At 39.3% G+C, this 16859-nt stretch overlaps 2 protein-coding genes across 2 annotated transcripts; one reads left to right on the top strand and one right to left on the bottom strand.

Moving 5' to 3' along the window:
• The first annotated feature begins 745 nt into the window (after positions 1-745).
• Positions 746-10988, top strand: hspb8 (heat shock protein b8). Its single transcript, XM_008336263.2, has 3 exons — positions 746-1490; positions 5321-5384; positions 10026-10988. The coding sequence occupies exons 1-3, from the start codon at positions 1055-1057 to the stop codon at positions 10198-10200; spliced, it is 675 nt and encodes a 224-aa protein (XP_008334485.1). The 5' UTR covers positions 746-1054; the 3' UTR covers positions 10201-10988.
• A 118-nt stretch (positions 10989-11106) lies between these two features.
• On the bottom strand, positions 11107-16278 carry LOC103397861 (heat shock protein 67B1). The gene is made up of 4 exons (XM_008336264.3): positions 15115-16278; positions 14768-14831; positions 14454-14574; positions 11107-13884 (listed from the first exon to the last, which is right to left on the bottom strand). The coding sequence occupies exons 1-4, from the start codon at positions 15458-15460 to the stop codon at positions 13312-13314; spliced, it is 1104 nt and encodes a 367-aa protein (XP_008334486.1). The 5' UTR covers positions 15461-16278; the 3' UTR covers positions 11107-13311.
• Between the last annotated feature and the right edge of the window lie 581 nt (positions 16279-16859).

Raw genomic sequence — 16859 nt, 5'->3', positions numbered from 1 at the left:
TAGATAGATAGATAGATAGATAGATAGATAGATAGATAGATAGATAGATAGATAGATAGATAGATAGATAGACAGATAGATAGATAGATAGATAGATAGATAGATGGATAGATAGATAGATAGATAGATAGATAGATAGATAGATAGATAGATAGATAGATAGATAGATAGATAGATAAAACTTCATTAATACCGTCAGAAAATTAAAGTTATGATGACATGATTATTTTCTAAATATCAAATCACTTAACAAAGTTTTTGTCATCAGGTCATAGGCGACTTCTTTGTGTCATCTAAGTAGTGAAATTACTTTTAATTTCAAGTACAGACATATTTTTTTGTTTTATTGTAAGAAAAACAAATCAGATGTAGCTAGATTAAAAACAAAGCTTAAAATAAACGTAACAAGGAATCAACAAGACACCTAAGAGTCACATCTTAACATGTCTACGTTTTTATATTGGACACCTGTTGAAATTGTATTATCTGTATTAAATTGTAAATTACTATTGTATGTATTTTTGTGCTCATTTATGTAGAATTGTTTTATTCATATATTTTTATAACCTGCTCTTATAACGTCAAATAAAAGTAGATACATTCAAAATAAATCAATATTTTTTCAGAATAGGTAGGAAATGGGAGGGTCGGGGCACACTTAACCCAGGGCCCCAACCAGGCTAGGATCGCTCCTGTGGTGGAAAGTTATTTTCACTTGTATGACGGACACATTCGTACGGTACACGCCTCCACAGATCCTCCCAGCACTTTCCCGACACTGCTCAAACTCACATTTGGGTAGAGGTCCCAGTATAAAACCCGGAACCAGAGGGTCTCATGTCAGTGGACTTTAAAGTTAAAAACTTTCTTGTGTTGACAGTAGAGTTTACTGCCGGCTCGTCGGTGATTGTGTAACGGTGATGCGCAAAATCTACAAGACATAAAGTTTGCCAACACAGACGAAGAGGATTTTTAGGTGTTAAAAAGGGGGATTTTATTTCTTTGTTTTTTATTATTTAAAGAAAAGTAAAAGTTCGGTTGAAGTTTGAAGGACATGGCCGAGGGAGATTACTACACCATGGGGAACCGACAGAGGTTTCCCAGGGACCCGTTTGGAGAGTCGCCCTTCAGGGATCAGTCACCGTTCCGGGATCAGCTGGCGACCCGGTTTATCGACGAAGACTTCGGGATGCCTTCGTTCCCCGATGAGCTAGGCATGGACTGGCCAGGTTGGGCTAGACCGGGCCGGCTCAGCTCACGCCTCGGTTCGTCGCCCTTCAGCGGTTCTTTGCGTTCAGGTTTCCCCCAGCGCCATTCCACCGGAGGCCCGGCGATGTACAGCGGCAGGTACGGTGAGCCCAGCTCCAGGAGCTCCCCCACCACCATCTCCACCACCAGCAGCGAACCCTGGAAGGTTTGTGTCAACGTCCACAGCTTCAAACCAGAGGAGCTCCACGTGAAGACAAGGGAAGGCTTCGTGGAAGTGTCAGGTGAGACGGTCCTCCGTGGTCCTCCGGGGACACGAAGGGAAACTTGACTTATGACAGCTGTGATGGCCGTTGATAAATGACTGGAAGGACATCAGCTCACAATGATATGAGAAATAGTTCAGTTTTATTTTTAGAGCACTTTCAAAAGCAGCTGCTCCTGCCGTCCATAGTGCTTTTAGAGCCGGGGCAAGTGGCGACACCAAGGTCAGACATGGACGTTGTCTTCGTAAACGTCAAACAAATAAAACCGTTAACCTTTTAGTGTAATAAAATCACAAAAGGTCCGAGTTTTTTGTCACTTTTTAGGGCTAATATCATTCCACGGTGGGAGGAATATCTACTACATTACAGCACATCTATATATACCCGGGCCGAAGTTCTAGAAAGTTCTAAGACAGAATAATAGTACAATAATTGCTGCTTTGGAACATGTTTTGACCTAGCTACATTGTCCATCCAGGGGCCTGGAACTTAAAGGAGCTGAGGGCCAAATCTTTTTGACTTACCCTTCTCTTAATCATGGTTAAACTTATTTAAGTCTATCCATCCAGCCATCCACCCATTTTCATCCGCTTATCCGCTTATCCGTTACCGGGTCGCGGGGGCAGCAGTCTCCACGACCACCACCCAAATCACACTGCACCGTACCAACCCCCCTGAACCTTCCTGCAGGTGGTTAGTCCACTGGAAGGTACCAACCTCTCTAGATTCGATCTTGCCCAGGAGTTGAACCCTGGGGTTCCACACCAATGACAGTAATGGTGGACAATGACTTTTTTTCCTGTGTTGTTAGCAACAGGTTTTGCTAAGTCACGTTCACAAGTGACAGCTAAGAGGGAGAATATATATTAGGAACATAATGCCCATTTTACGCTAGGGGTAAGCCAGCGTCATTAGTTTGTGCTAGGACTCAACTGAAACTTTTGCGGTTGTTAATTGTTTTACAATACTTTTAATTGTTTTCAGCAATTCCGATTTTATCATCTCTATCATTTCAAAACGCAGCCTGACATATACTGAAATAAATTCACTTTTGGGCTACAAAATTATTTCTCATCTAGTTAAAATGTTTGTGAAATTACTATGGAGTAGTGATTTATACCTTATAGTACTGTGGTCTTCAACAGAGGGTCCACAACTACGCCTGGTGGCCATTGGATGTACTGCTCGGGGTCTTGAACTTTTCGGTCAAATCCAGACAAATTGAAAAAATAAAATGTTTTTAATTAAATTATGAATATAAATTTAACATATGAACCTGTGCCACACTATATATGTGTCACATTACAAAACCAAGTTTATGTTTAAGGCAGTACATTTTTACTGTTTGTCTCCACCTAATGTTAAGATTAATCTTTGGTTTTATTTTATCAATGATTTTGTGTTACGTGCATTTTTAAGCAATATGTCTAAATAAGTCAAATGAACGGACATTGTGGACAAAACAATTCATCCATATACTTTTATGTCACCAATGTAGAACCTTAATTTTTTCAAAGACTCTTAATCTTAATCTTAATCTGCAGTGACCAGGAACAAAATCCTGTCTCTCACTAAAACAGCAGATTGATGGGACCGTTTGACTAATCGCGAGTCTTGACATGGAAAAGCTGGACAGACTTCAGGGACTGGGAGTAGAACGTTGGCAGGCAGATCCTCAAGCTTAAACACCTGTTTCAAATTCCTGGAGGTCTATTCCCACCTCCTCCTCTTCCTCCTCCTCCACCCACTTCACTGAAGCTTGATTTAGAAATAAGACAGGCTTCGTGACAACAGTCTCTGTTTACACCATGTACTGCCTTCAAACCCCACAGAGAATATTCTGGAAGTTGGGCCTCGCTTTGACCTAAGTGACCTGTGCTGCATATTTGTGCAGTATATCAGTGTCACAATGATGTCAGTCACTTATTAAGACAATAATAAAGAGGAGCAGCTTCCTTACTTCACATTCCTCCACGCGCTCACAGAGGAATAACAATTCCAGGGTAACACTGGGGGGTGGAAGACAGAGAGGACAGCGGCCCAGCCCACACTGAGCTTTTTATAACCCCACCTCTGGTATGTTAGTACATTTGGGTCATTCGCTCAGCGCCATCTTGGTGCTGCCTGGCTACAGTGACTCGACCTTTTACTCTGAACGTGTGACGGTGACTGGGATATGAGCCAGCTGTGGGGAGGGGGATGGGGGACTGGTGGGAGACAAAGGGTCATGGTGGGTTTAATGAAGACGGTTTAACTTTAAGGGTTAAACATCTACAGTTAAAATAACTGTGGTAACTGCTCCTCCAGGGGGAGCAGTGTTGGAACCTTATGACATATTAATGTTCTCTGTTTTACCGTAGTTATTCAGTGCGAGATCAATTTCACAGAAACGACACAAGAAAAAGTTACAAAAATCGCACCAATGGGAAGCGCCCGAAGCCAACAATAGTAGCATACCATAGATTAAGTACCACTAATTTAGATCAATTCAGAAATTAAAATTGAATTGAATTGAATTAAAATAATTGTTTACAACAGTAGCAGTGACTTAAATGACACAAATGTTACCCTTTAAATTAATATAACTCTTTCTTGTCACTTTGTTCCTGAAATACTAATGGTAAAGTATACCATTATATATTTTGTGTTCTTCTGATTATTTTTAATTCCAGGATATAACATAACATTTGTTAATGTGGTGTTTGACACTCTTATGAAACTTTTTACAGCATTGTGTCTTATAAGTAAACAACAGTGGTGACATCACAAACAACCCAGATAGCGAAATTGGGCTAAATCATTTGAAAAGCTAAGGCAACTAATCTTCAAACAACGAATGCTAATTTTTATCTCTGCTATTCCCCAAACTCCAAAATGAGACAACATAACTGATAATTTGATCTCAGTTCTGGCACCGATCAGAAAGAAACAGATTAAGAGCGTGAACATTTTCAGAAAAATAAGCTTCTTTTCTTTACCTACAGATAGGGATACATTTCGAGAGAAGCTCATTTATAACTTTACCTATGACACATCCTCTGGAACTCATTCTCTGTGCGTAAGAGACCTGACATTGGAGCACTTTGTAACCAAACCTTCATAACTGATGTTTGAAAGTTCTGTTAGGCAACTGGATGTAAATTTTCAAAAAGAAGACATTTCACCTCTCGTCCAAGAGGCTTCTTCAGTCTTCTTTTAGAAAATTCACATCCAATTGCCTAACAGAGCTTTTAAACTTGACCATGACCTGGATGACTGAGAATCTTCATAGACATGCTCCATATCTGATGAAATATCTGAGAGATGTGATCCAGAGATCCAGTTTGCCGTCTGAAGTCATGATGACGTTTGAATAACAATCTCATGACTTCATCGTGGATCTTAGCTCAACTCGCTCTGGAAACTCAAACGGGCCGAGACCAGCACTGTCAGTTGACTGATCGGTCCCTCTGGGGGTATATTATAACGTGTGGTCCAGCCAAACCCGGGCCCGAAAGGTGGGGCCGAGAGTGGCTGTGACATTTAGCAGTTCTCCAGCATGCTAGCAGCTGCTAGCGCTGGACAGATCGAGCAGCGGCTGGACACTTTCCAGGCCGAGTTGTTCCTCCCAACATCAGAAGAACAGCATGTGTCAGTGGTGTGTACTGCGGCCCACCCTGTTGATGTCAGCACGAAAACACTGCAGAGTTTGAGTAACAGTGACCGTGGACTGGATGGGATTGCTAGTTAACAGCGTGACCAGTTTAGAGTTCTAGTTAATAAGACATTTATTTTATGATTCATGACCTTGTTGCACTAATGTTACACAACCCTGAACCTCACTCTGTTCTGTTTTTTTCTCCAAACAGGGAAGCACGAGGAGAAGCAGGAAGAGGGAGGAATAGTGACAAAGAATTTCACAAAAAAGATACAGTGAGTATAAGTCATGTCATCAAAAACTACAGTATTTGTTTAAAAATAAATAAATAAATAAAGGAATTAAACAAACTACAGTAACTACAACAAACTACGGCCCATTTGGTATTTGCTTGCGTTTCCCCGCGTTTCCCCCAAAGATGGCATAGAAAAGGCTAAGCATTTTAGCATTTTATCCTTTATGCATGTCTTTGAGTACTAAAACTAAGCTTTAAATACTATTATATCAATATAAATGACATGCATATACAATATACATATACAAAAATCAATAGTGGGGTAGTACAAAGAGTACTTTTTTTTTAAGTTTAATCATAGACAGTAAACATGACATGGGTGGTTCTGGTCTGTTGATAGTATAGAAAATATATTCTATTTATATATGTATATATATATATTATATACATATATAAATATATATATAATTTTTAATATATATATAATAAAAAATATATGGAAATAAGGTTCATAAAAATGTCGTTGGCACTATTATATTGTAATTAACATGTTCTATCTATCAATGTTTTACCCAGTAATTCTTACCTGATTTGTTAAACCGGACATAAAATATGCTTCAGATACAGCGTTGGTTAAAATCTATAATTATAATTTGCTTTGCATGCATTAAATATTTAATCAAAGAGAGAACTAGGGAGTAAACAAAGTACCACCAGAAATTATTAAGGCACTGCATAATTACACAAATCAGTGCTGCAGTGATTATACTTATTATAATTCCTTTCCCTAGTCCAATATTTTTAGCATCTCAGGCCCAGAGAATATTAAACAGTTAAACAAAGGTCCGGTACTGTTTTCATAAGCATCTGTCAATATAGCTACAGCCAAACCATTAACTTTACCGTGGAGGATTTTTTTATTAGCTTTTTTTAATGTGGAAACATTACTGTGATTCCAGGGTTGTTGTTGTTGTGGGTTTTGATTAAAATAAATTGATATTGGCCTAGAAAAAAATAGTTTATGGGCATAATTTAAAGTTAAAGTTCTTTTTCAACATACATCAGTTTTGTAAATGACAGTTTTTTTAAAAAAGAGACCAAAAATAGTATTCTTAGTATTTTGAAGCAGAAAACGATTGGACACTGTGTGCGACTGACTGATGGATCAGCAAATAAGGACAAGTCAAAATCTAACTACTGTCTCACTGGTCTTGTACAAATCTTGCACCACCCTCACATTCTTCTCTGTCGCTCCTCGCTATCTCATACTGTACTACAGTTAATCCCTAGGCGTCCTATTGTATGCCTTCCCTAAATTCACAAAGGCACAATGCACTTGTTCTTGAACATCAGTACCAGTACACTCTTGATCCATTTGTTGGGCTCACTTTATCCTTACTAATCCTATAAATACTCACAGTGGGAACTTTTTGAGACCTCCGCCTAAAGTGCAGTTAAATTCTACTCCTTGAGTAGAGGAAACAAGAAACACACATATCTCATTGAGTGCAGTGCAGTTAATGTTTCCATCCCCAATGGCAGTAGTTTTTGATCTAGAACAGATACAACATGAAGACTGTTATGCGAGTCCGATTAGCATCGAGGTCTGGGAGTATGTCTACTTGCTGAACCCTGACCTGAGGCAGTGGAAAGTCTGTTATTTATTATCCTCTCATGTTGTTGTACACGAGTCAAAGATTGTTTCTGATGTCACTCGCCTCCGGCAGGACAGTTTATTGTTGTTCTAACTTGGGCTGTTGATCAACTAAAATATTTACCAGGATTAGTAATACTGTATTGACCCCTACAGGGGTTGACAGCTGCTACGGAGCATTAAAAGAAGCAACACAGTATACTAGATTATATATGGTATATATATTCTTATACTAAATGCATAAGAATATGTTTTTAAAATACAAAAAAAAAAATTAAACTAAAATTATTTTGGAACAAGAGAGATGTTAGGAGATACGATTCTACAGTGTGCTCTAAGTGTCCCTTGAGAGAAAAATCTATCTAATTTTTATTTCTGTGAAAAACATGTTGACAAGAATGTCTCCTTTATGCAAATATTTGTTTACAGTCATTGCAACATACAGCAATATGGTTTTGAAATTTTCCAAGAATAACCTTCAAGGGAATGCGCACTTGCCTACTCATGTGGGGAGTATTTCAAAGTAATTTCTTGTGATTTGTTAGCCGTGTTGCACCATGAGCTTGGACCATTTCCACTGTCTTTGTTTTAGCTGGTTCTTTCTTTTTAGGTTGAGTAAAAACATTGCCATATAATGTGCAATAAATGTTGACGTACTGCAGTTTATCTTCTTGTTATAATAATAATAATAATTACAACTTTATTTAGCCCATATTTGTTAGTTTCTTGTTAACAGCTGATCTGCTGTAATGGGCCCCAAGCATGCGGTCCCTCTGAGAATTGAACTCAGGTCTCTCTGCTTTCTGCTTCTGAGGCTGGCATGCTAACCGCTACTCTAGTTTTCCAATTTACAGGAAGACACAGGGTCAAATCAAAGTAGCTGTTAGTGCTAACCTTCCTTGTGGTTTTAAAAGTAAATCACTCTTATTTATTATTATAACACTTTTGGCAGCCATTTTTTAACCGGACCGACTGGCTATTGTGTTTGGGTTTGGGAAGTAGTTTAAACATTATATACAGTATGTTGCACACTCTCCATGGAAACACACACACATACCCTGTCCGGCCTCACTTTTCTGTTTTTTTACCTCACGGTCTCTGCTGGGCCAAACCTATTGGCAGTGTTCTGGCAGTCAAACAGAATCAATGCGTAAGATAAAACACCAGCTCGCGGGGAGTAAATAAAACTCCCTGAGCTGAACAGATCCGTTTTCTGCCAGTGGGTCAGATGTAACGGGGCGGCTGAGTGATCTGACTGTCAGGAGGCGCGGCGTTGGATCCTGACACTTGTGTCTTTGTTGAGTCAGGGCTGGGGAGTGAGTAGGACATTTGTATTGACGTAGTTTGCCATATTTTACATTATTGTCTTGACACCATTACATAAAATCAATAGCAATAAAATAGTTTAAGATCAAATTTAGGTGAAAGATTAACTCATAGTTCTGGATGTGTTGTATAAGATTCAGGTCAGAGTTCGACTTTACTTGTTGTTAGACCAAAGGTGGTCACCTGACCTGACCCCTACTCTGTTTTCCTGGGTGACCTGTCTGCTGCCCTGTTCAGCTGGTATTTCTCAGTGGACTGGGAAGCTGTCTAGAGTCTAGAGTCCGCTCTAATTAAATGGAGTGCAGACCCAGAGTCTGATGTTTATATTAACTCTCACACAGACAAACTATCGTACCCATATTTGGCCACACTGTCAGATGAAGGTAGTCCATCCCCCCACCTCCCTTTTTCTCTCTCATTGTGTCATCTTGTTCTCTCTGAGCAAGATTTTGAGGATTAAAGCTAGGGTATATATACAATATGTGTGTCTATATATATTTATAAACATATCCATAATGGCTAAAAATTGCTCATCTCACATCCCATTATATCTGGCTCCTGATAGGTTGCTGACAGCATATTGAAGACCTTGGCTCTGGTGGTACTAAACTAGTGTTGGTTTCCTTTAAATGAATGATGTCATGTGTGGTATCTGCAAGGCATTTCCAATGTCGTAGACGACACAAGTCTTAGATCTCTATAATAATCTGACGTCATCAAATCCCAGGTTTACCAAAAGGTAAATAGTTTAGTGTTTAACTTCCCGTTCTGTTTATCCTCCCCCCACCCCCACTGCTGTTGTTTTTCCCTGAAAGTTATAGGTACCAATTATCGCACTCATCTGCGGAGAACTGTAATATTTCTAGCAGGAGAAAATGTCAAAAAAAGATTCAGAGAAAATCCCTGATGCCCAATTAGGTGTTGCCTTTATGACAGATAAGAGCAGCAGATTAGGAGAGTACACAGGGATGGAGAAGAAAAAAAGTATGAGCCGTCTGCAGACAGACACTCCCATTAATTGAAGTCAAGTTTGGTCCTTTCTTTCCTTCCTTCCTTTGTGTCCTGAAGTCAGAGAATATTGGTTAAAACACCAAAAGCTGTGTAGTTGCCCTGCTTTTCCCAGACATTCTTAGAAATATTTTGTGGTTGGCAATGAATGTAGGCAGATTTTTTTGGAATATTTTTCATCATCATTGCCCGTCGCAATTATGTTTTTTTTTTACACAATGTTTAAAATGCCAAGTTTACACGAGTATGTACAGATACAGAACTACTGTTCATCACAGAAATAAGATGCTGCCTGCCGAGTTTGTCACAAACTTATATATATATTTAGTCCTTCTCCTAAGCTTAGTGGCCCCTGACACTGTTGTGCTACCCATTTTTATATCAATATATTTCTATATATATTTATATATTTATTCATATTTATCAGTATATTTGTTTATATCTATGTTTTTGATGTTTCAATAGGAGGAAAAATTAATAGTATAGATATAAATAGTATGGTTTTTTGTTATGCTGCTTAGAACGGATTAAACTGGGGGTTGAAATAGCATTTAAAGCTTAAGATGCGCTGGTGAAATGAAAACTCATTAAAACCTAAACTCTGTCTTGTACAGTGCAGCTGTATTTCTATAAAATCCTCATCAAAAAATTCACCAACTCTTAATTACACATCATCTGCTCCTTGTGATTAAGGATCCCCATAGATGTGGACCCTCTGTCAGTCTTTGCCTCCCTGTCCCCCGAGGGTGTCCTCATCATTGAAGCCCGACAGACCCCCCCATATCACCTCTTCAGTAATGACGGCTCCCAGACTGGAGAAATGCCGGAGGTGGAGGCCCCCATACTCCAAGAAGCCCCCATGGTCTAATGTCCTCGTCCAAGTTATTGTCTTTGTATTCATGTTCTTGAAACCTCGTCTTTACATTGTGTAACATATTGTATAATATGAGATATTCAAGGTCAAATGTTCTTCTTGGCATGACTTCTTTTTTCTTCTCTGCTCTTTTAACAGATTTTTCACTCTTCTCTCTTGTCGCTTTTTTTTTTTTAACAATATCGGACTTTTAACAGTTTTCTTAAACTTTTCAGTTTTGGGGTCAGTTCGAATGGTCCCTGAAAATGTATTTGAGATTTTATTTCTTAATTCACTGACGAACCATTTTATTAACACTTTTAGAAAACCTAACTGATCAAGAACTCTTCTGATTGGTTAATTCACACCTGAACACCTGCTCACATACACAGCTTAAAAAAAAAGGTCAGGAGAGTTTTATCAAACATGTACTTGGAAATATGAAGACCATGGGAACATCCAGCCTCCATAACACTCCTGGTAGGACATGGGTTCCAGCCCTCAGTGATGAGACGTGTTCTGCTGTGTATTAACATAAATCATAAGCGAAGATACTGGCTTAAGCTAGCATGAGGGGGCTAAAGGAACACTCAATGAGGGAGAAGCCATTATAAAACATTTACAGTTTCACCTACTAGATTAGTAACAAAATTTTCAATTAATCACTTTTTTTGCCTTATAAATATGCCTTATACAAATACAAATATTCACAAAGAAGTATCAGTAACTCAATATTTCCAAGATGCAGAAGATCATAAACTTTCACCTGAACAGAGAATCTTAGCTAATTATTGTCAACTCAATTAACTACAAAAACCCAAATTGGTGATCAGTGGAGTGAATTGTGTCTTTAAGAGTCTGTCGTACGTACACTTAAATTTATATTGATTAATAAACCAAACCTCCAAGTTTTACAATATGTTTTTTTTTTTTTTTTTGAACAGTTTGAAGAATGATAGCATGATTGTTGTGGTAGACTATTGAAAATTGTCTGTATTCTGTTCTCTTTTTTCTTGATGTCTTTGTATTGCATAAAGCAGTAATAATTATAATAATAAAAATCAGCCACAAAATCTGTTTGTGTTTCAACACCTTGTATTCAGAGCTGGGTACACAACAGGAATCCAAGAACTGTTGCTTTGTTGTTGGGGTGTTTAGTGCTGCTGTACTGCACACACTCTGGAAGGTTCCAGAGATTCTGTGTGTAGGTGGACAACGTTGTTTAGTTTAGTTGTATTTTACATACGTGATGTCTTTATTGGAATATTTTTGGTATTTATTTTGAACAACAACAACAACAACAAAAAGAACCGTAGAAACATACTTTGACTTTGGAAGCTTCAACAGGCTATAAAATGACTCTTGGGACGTGTGTCCTAAACTACTATTATTTCTATAGTTCTATGAAACAACCCTCCCCCCTTTGTTCAACAATGGTATTGCAGCCAAAATGGCATTTCATTGCAGCTTCTTGGAGAGAGCAAGTCCATCGTTTGTGTAGAGACTGAATTTGATTTTATGGCTATTTTAGGCTGTTACTTGAACTGTCTCAAAGTGGAGTTGCGCGTTAACAGCTGCCATCACCATTACTCTGATGGGAAACTGCTGTTTAAAAATCCAAACAAAATTGCCCAGGAATATCCTTAATGGGAGGTCCTGTTAGCCCAGGTGCTAACAGCTTTACTCCTGCAGCATGACTGGCTTAAGTTGTTGACTATTCTACTAGTACTATGTAAAACCCAGAATACCTGCATAACATTGTCACTTCTTCTTGTCTGTTGTCAGTTTGGTTCACTTCAAACTCTTTTATGGTTGCTTCAGTATTCTATAATTGGACAGAGTAACAACCCAACAATGTCCCAACTGTGGTTGTGATGATTAAGTGTTGCTTTAAGTTCTCAGCAGTGTTCATACTTGTGCTGACAGGGATGAAGAATTGGAACCTTGCCAGTTTTCCCATGTACAGTATGAATGACTGAAGCACAGCAGCCTGGTGAATGTCAAAATCACTTAGCTGGAGCCGCGCAGTAATTAATCTCTTTACGTTTTGCACTCAGTTGAACAGTGAACGTGATGTTCACTTGTAGAGTCCCATGTTAAATACACTGAAGCTGTCATTATTAATGCGTTAATCCTGTTGATTGATTTCTAAAATGAATCAGATTAAAACATTAACATATTGTACCGAAAACTACCTGCACTGCGTATCTGATAATTCCACTGCCCTCTACTTATTGCTGCTGTAATACATTGATAATACACATGCTGTTATTTACACACGCTGCAAGAAAATGTTTTTGTTTCAACAAAGAACCTCGAACTTAAAATAACAACTCAACTCCCAGTTTGTGATTGTGGAAGCTCGACTTCAGGCCAGAGGTCTGGCTGGTGTTAGACCAGCTTAACAAGGCAGTCAGCCAGTCTATGGCTGACAGTGAGACTGACACAACTGTCAAATAGATCGTGAGGGACAGCAACTTCACTGACATTTTGAAATAAACTTGTTCTATGAGCCACTAGATGTCACCTATAAATAAGAAGTCAGGTAAAGTTTTTTATCCCCTTTGTTTTCATGCTACATTATATACATTTTCATATTTAATCAAATATAATTTTTCAAAACATTTCCTGAATATGAAGTGTTTATGTATTCTTTTAATTTTTCCAAGTGAACCGTATTGAAACACTAAGTGGGCCAGTGTTTGCCCTCGGGCCGTATGTTTGACACCCCTGGACTATAAAGTTGAGATTTACTTTTTCATATTTTACTGAGCATTTGTTTTCCAGATTAATTTCATCATTCAGATTAGTCAGAAAATAAAAACAGGTGTCGAACACAAACATCTGTTCCAGCAATTAATCTTGATTGGGTTTTTTTTTTTTTTTTAATTAGTGACAGCTCAAAATAAAAACACCAGCATGTTTTATAGGGAGTTAATCAAATTAAAATAACAAGACCAATAAGTGTTTTTGAACGTGCTTTACTGGAGCTCCAAAGACAGGGGTAGTTTATATCAGTTTAATAGAGAAAATGCTTTTAATAGACCTAAAGCCAAGCCAAGCTGTGCAAGTTGTTGATGTCAGTAGGCAATGAGTGCAGCATCTCAGCCAGACCTCGTCATCTGTTTACTCTGTGTGTTCATCCTTGATGTCGGACGCCTCCTGCTCCTGGCTGGAGACCTCACTCTCTGGACTTTTGACCAGCTCCTGCTCCTCTGGTGGGATCTCCTTAGCAGCCTCACCGGAGACTCCTTCAACCTTGATCTCTTCACTCTGAGATGACTCTCCATGCTCTGCCTGTTCGGGCGGGTCTGTGTTGGGGCTCCCCTGGCTTTCCAGGTCTTTGTGCTGCTCAGAGGACTCTTGATGACTCTCTTTATCGCTGTCATCTGCTGGCTCTGAAGGTAGGGGGTCTTCAAATGGCTTTGGATCAATCTGAGCCTTGTCCTCCCCCTCGCCCTCCTTCTCCTCTTTCTCTTCCTTCTCTTCAGGCCCTGTCTTCTCTTCTGGCTGCTCAGGAGCAGCAGTGATGTTGCCAGGTTGGTCCTGATCAGTTTCGACTGCTGTTGACTCTACCACATCATCCTCTGTACACTCTGGAACCTGTGGTGCTGAGGTGATATCTGGGTCTAATTCGGGCAGGGTTTCTTCCTTGTGTATTTGTTCACATGTTGTTTTGTCAGTTCCCTCCATCTCCACCTGTTCGTGGACAAATATGTAGATGTACTTTTTAGGCATTAGTATAATTTCATTAGTACCATACCATATAAAACCCTACTATTCCATACCATACAAAACAGTACCATACCATTGCATACCATACCCTACCATACAAAATCGTATCATACCATACCATACCATATAAAACCCTACTATTGCATATTATACCATACCATATAAAACCGTACCATTCCATACCATACCGTACAGAATAGTATCATACCATAGCATATAAAACATTACCATACCATACCATACAAAACAGTACCATACCATACCATGCCATACCATACCATACAAAACACTACCATACCATACGAAACCGTACCATATCATACCATACCATATAAAACCATACTATTCCATACCATACCTCTTATATCATCATCAAAATGTTTAGCTTCATTTTAAAACTTGCCGAATAGAAATTGTGAGAGAGAACGACTAGGTTTATTTTGGTTTTTTTTTTTAAACAACCTCATATCCTCCTGTCAGATAAAGATACAGAAATGTTATTTGTGATTAATGTAATGAATCTTCTTATCTACCTTGATGGGAATGACAGTGACAGTCGGAACCGACTCTTCTGGAACCGGCGCTTCCACAGTCAGGATTCCATCAGCAGAAAGTGTGGCTGTGATTTCTGCTGTAACTATTTCACCAGCGAGCCTGAAAGTGGCAGAGTCACATTTTGTGGTTTCACTACAGAGAACAAAAACTAATTCTGCAAACACTTCTAATGTGTATTTTCTTAGCACAGTATGCAGAAAGACATGGGCTCCTCAAAAAACCATCACCTGAAAACCAGTTACTTCGGCTGCTGGAAACAGTTTAAACTGCTCAGGTTAATACCAGTGATTACCTGTATTTCCTGGTAAAAGACCTGGCAATAAACCCGTGCTCGTCTTGTCTCTCTTCGTGTTTCCCTGGGGGTGTATTACCGTTTATGAGAGAGAGAGAGAGAGAGTGAGGGAGGGAGAGAAAACACAGTAATCAAGTCAAATACAGCACAGCACAGAGAATCCACCCAAATAATTTCTGCCATAAAAGTGTAATTTTTATTTCCCTAAGCACATTGTTTACATTTTTTTTTTCTTTCAACTTCACCAGAGTTCAGTTTTTAGCAGTTGACTCCCTCTGTGTTTTTATAATACCGGTGTCCCATGTGCATGAGTTTAATTAACAAAGCTGTAAATCAATGTCCTGTACCTTCCACTACCAGGAATCCATCTTTGACGCTGAGGAAAATCTCAGTAGGCGAGAAGTGAGCCACATCCAGACTCACCGTCCACTTGCACGTCTCCTTACTGATCTTCTGACCGGGTTGCTGAGATAGCCTGGACATGTAGGGCACAAACAGAGGAGCGGGTACAAACCCAGGCCACGTGGCAGCTGCTAAACTCAACCACCAAGCGTCTCCTGCCTCCAGGGAAGGTGGCAGGCCAACGTCGTGACTGGAATTCCGACTGGACGGCCACCATTTTCTAAAAAGCTTCCAGGGAACACCTCGGTCATACGCCCCACACTGCAGCTCCGTCGGGGTCTGATCACTCATGATTTGGTTCAAATATGGAAAGTATTTAAAAAATTGCTGCCAATCAGCCAATCAATGAAACTCAACAGTGAATTCAGCTTAAGACTGGAGAATCCCTTGAAGGACGGTCTGACCAGAGCTAAGTGTGGCGAGACAAGGTGAAATCAACGGCCTTATATAACTCTATCACGTCGGTCACATGCGAAGGGCATGTGGGCATGAGGTGATGGGTGTGGAGGGAGGGCCGCCGCTCCCTGCTGACCAGACACACTCAAGACTAATTAGTTATATTTATAACTTTAAGGACAAAATGACAAATACCAAGAAGTTGGCCGAGGCCATGGTTTGTGTTTGAACTGTGCCCAGCGTCCCAGGTCTGTAATTCTCACATCCCAGTGAACTCTATTCCTTCAACGATGACTGGGCTCCTCAGTCTCGTCATGGGCTGCTGCAAGTGTCTCCTCCCCCCTGTGAGGACACAGTTTGTGCCAAGAAAGATTTTTTTTTCACCTGAGGTGGTGTACAAAAAAAAATGTTTTGTGTGTCTGGAGTGCACGAACTTATCTTCCACTCCATTCCGTTTTCTATCGCTCTTCAGTTTTCGGCAGGATTCCTATTGTTTCCTCCTTTATCAAGTGTGACAGACTTGTCAGTGTTATATTTTTAGAGCCCTGTGCCCAGGGATCTTGGCACACTGTCCACTGGAGCACAACACAGATTGAACAGATGTTTCTGACACTGTGTGTGATACTTCACCTACAGAATTATTCTGTCTGTCGTATACACTCTGAGCGATGCTCTGCTACTGCTGTTGCATCAGTCTGCTAACTCTGCTAAAAGTCTGCTAAAGGTAAATATAATATAATATAATATAATATAATATAATATAATATAATATAATATAATATAATATAATATAATATAATATAATATAATATAATATAATATAATATAATATAATATAATATAATATAATATAATATAATATAATATAATATAATATAATATAATATAATATAATATAATAAATATTCCTCTAAAGGTTCATGTTAGTGGGAGTATTTCGTAACCCAGCAACTGGGAGTGCTGTGGTGCTGATTCTTGGTCTGGATATGTGATGGGGATATTGCATGAAGTGTAATCAGTGTGAAAAAAGCAGGTATCAGAAAAATGACTGCCATACTGGATCAGGCAAATCAACAAAGACTGCCTCTGGTGCTGTTGACCAACGGGGTACTGGTTAGTGATGGATGTCTGTCAGTTGAAGTGTCAAAGTGGACGTTGGCGTGTTAGGAAGCAGAGAGAACGAGACAGGCAAGAGGTGGAAGACAAAAGTCCAGAGCTTTTCACCTGCAGTGACCAGGACCAGGATCAGGAAGTTGAGGATGATGGACTGGGCATGTAGTGAGGACGGTGGAGA

Source organism: Cynoglossus semilaevis, chromosome Z (genome assembly GCF_000523025.1).
Source record: "Cynoglossus semilaevis isolate Cse_v1.0 chromosome Z, Cse_v1.0, whole genome shotgun sequence".
In the NCBI taxonomy this organism is placed as follows: Eukaryota; Metazoa; Chordata; class Actinopteri; order Pleuronectiformes; family Cynoglossidae; genus Cynoglossus; species Cynoglossus semilaevis.
Note: the sequence above shows the minus strand (reverse complement) of the source record. Positions and strands in the feature narration are given on the sequence as shown.

Bases quoted from the DNA above. Each gene is read 5' to 3' on its own strand.
- hspb8 (XM_008336263.2), top strand. From the start codon at position 1,055: ATGGCCGAGGGAGATTACTACACCATGGGGAACCGACAGAGGTTTCCC. The intron at 1,491-5,320 runs GTGAGACGGTCC...TTCTCCAAACAG, and splicing joins AGGCTTCGTGGAAGTGTCAG to GGAAGCACGAGGAGAAGCAG. The intron at 5,385-10,025 runs GTGAGTATAAGT...CTTGTGATTAAG, and splicing joins AATTTCACAAAAAAGATACA to GATCCCCATAGATGTGGACC.
- LOC103397861 (XM_008336264.3), bottom strand. From the start codon at position 15,460: ATGAGTGATCAGACCCCGACGGAGCTGCAGTGTGGGGCGTATGACCGA. The intron at 14,832-15,114 runs GTACAGGACATT...ATACACCCCCAG, and splicing joins TGGATTCCTGGTAGTGGAAG to GGAAACACGAAGAGAGACAA. The intron at 14,575-14,767 runs GTAATCACTGGT...TGCCACTTTCAG, and splicing joins TCTTTTACCAGGAAATACAG to GCTCGCTGGTGAAATAGTTA.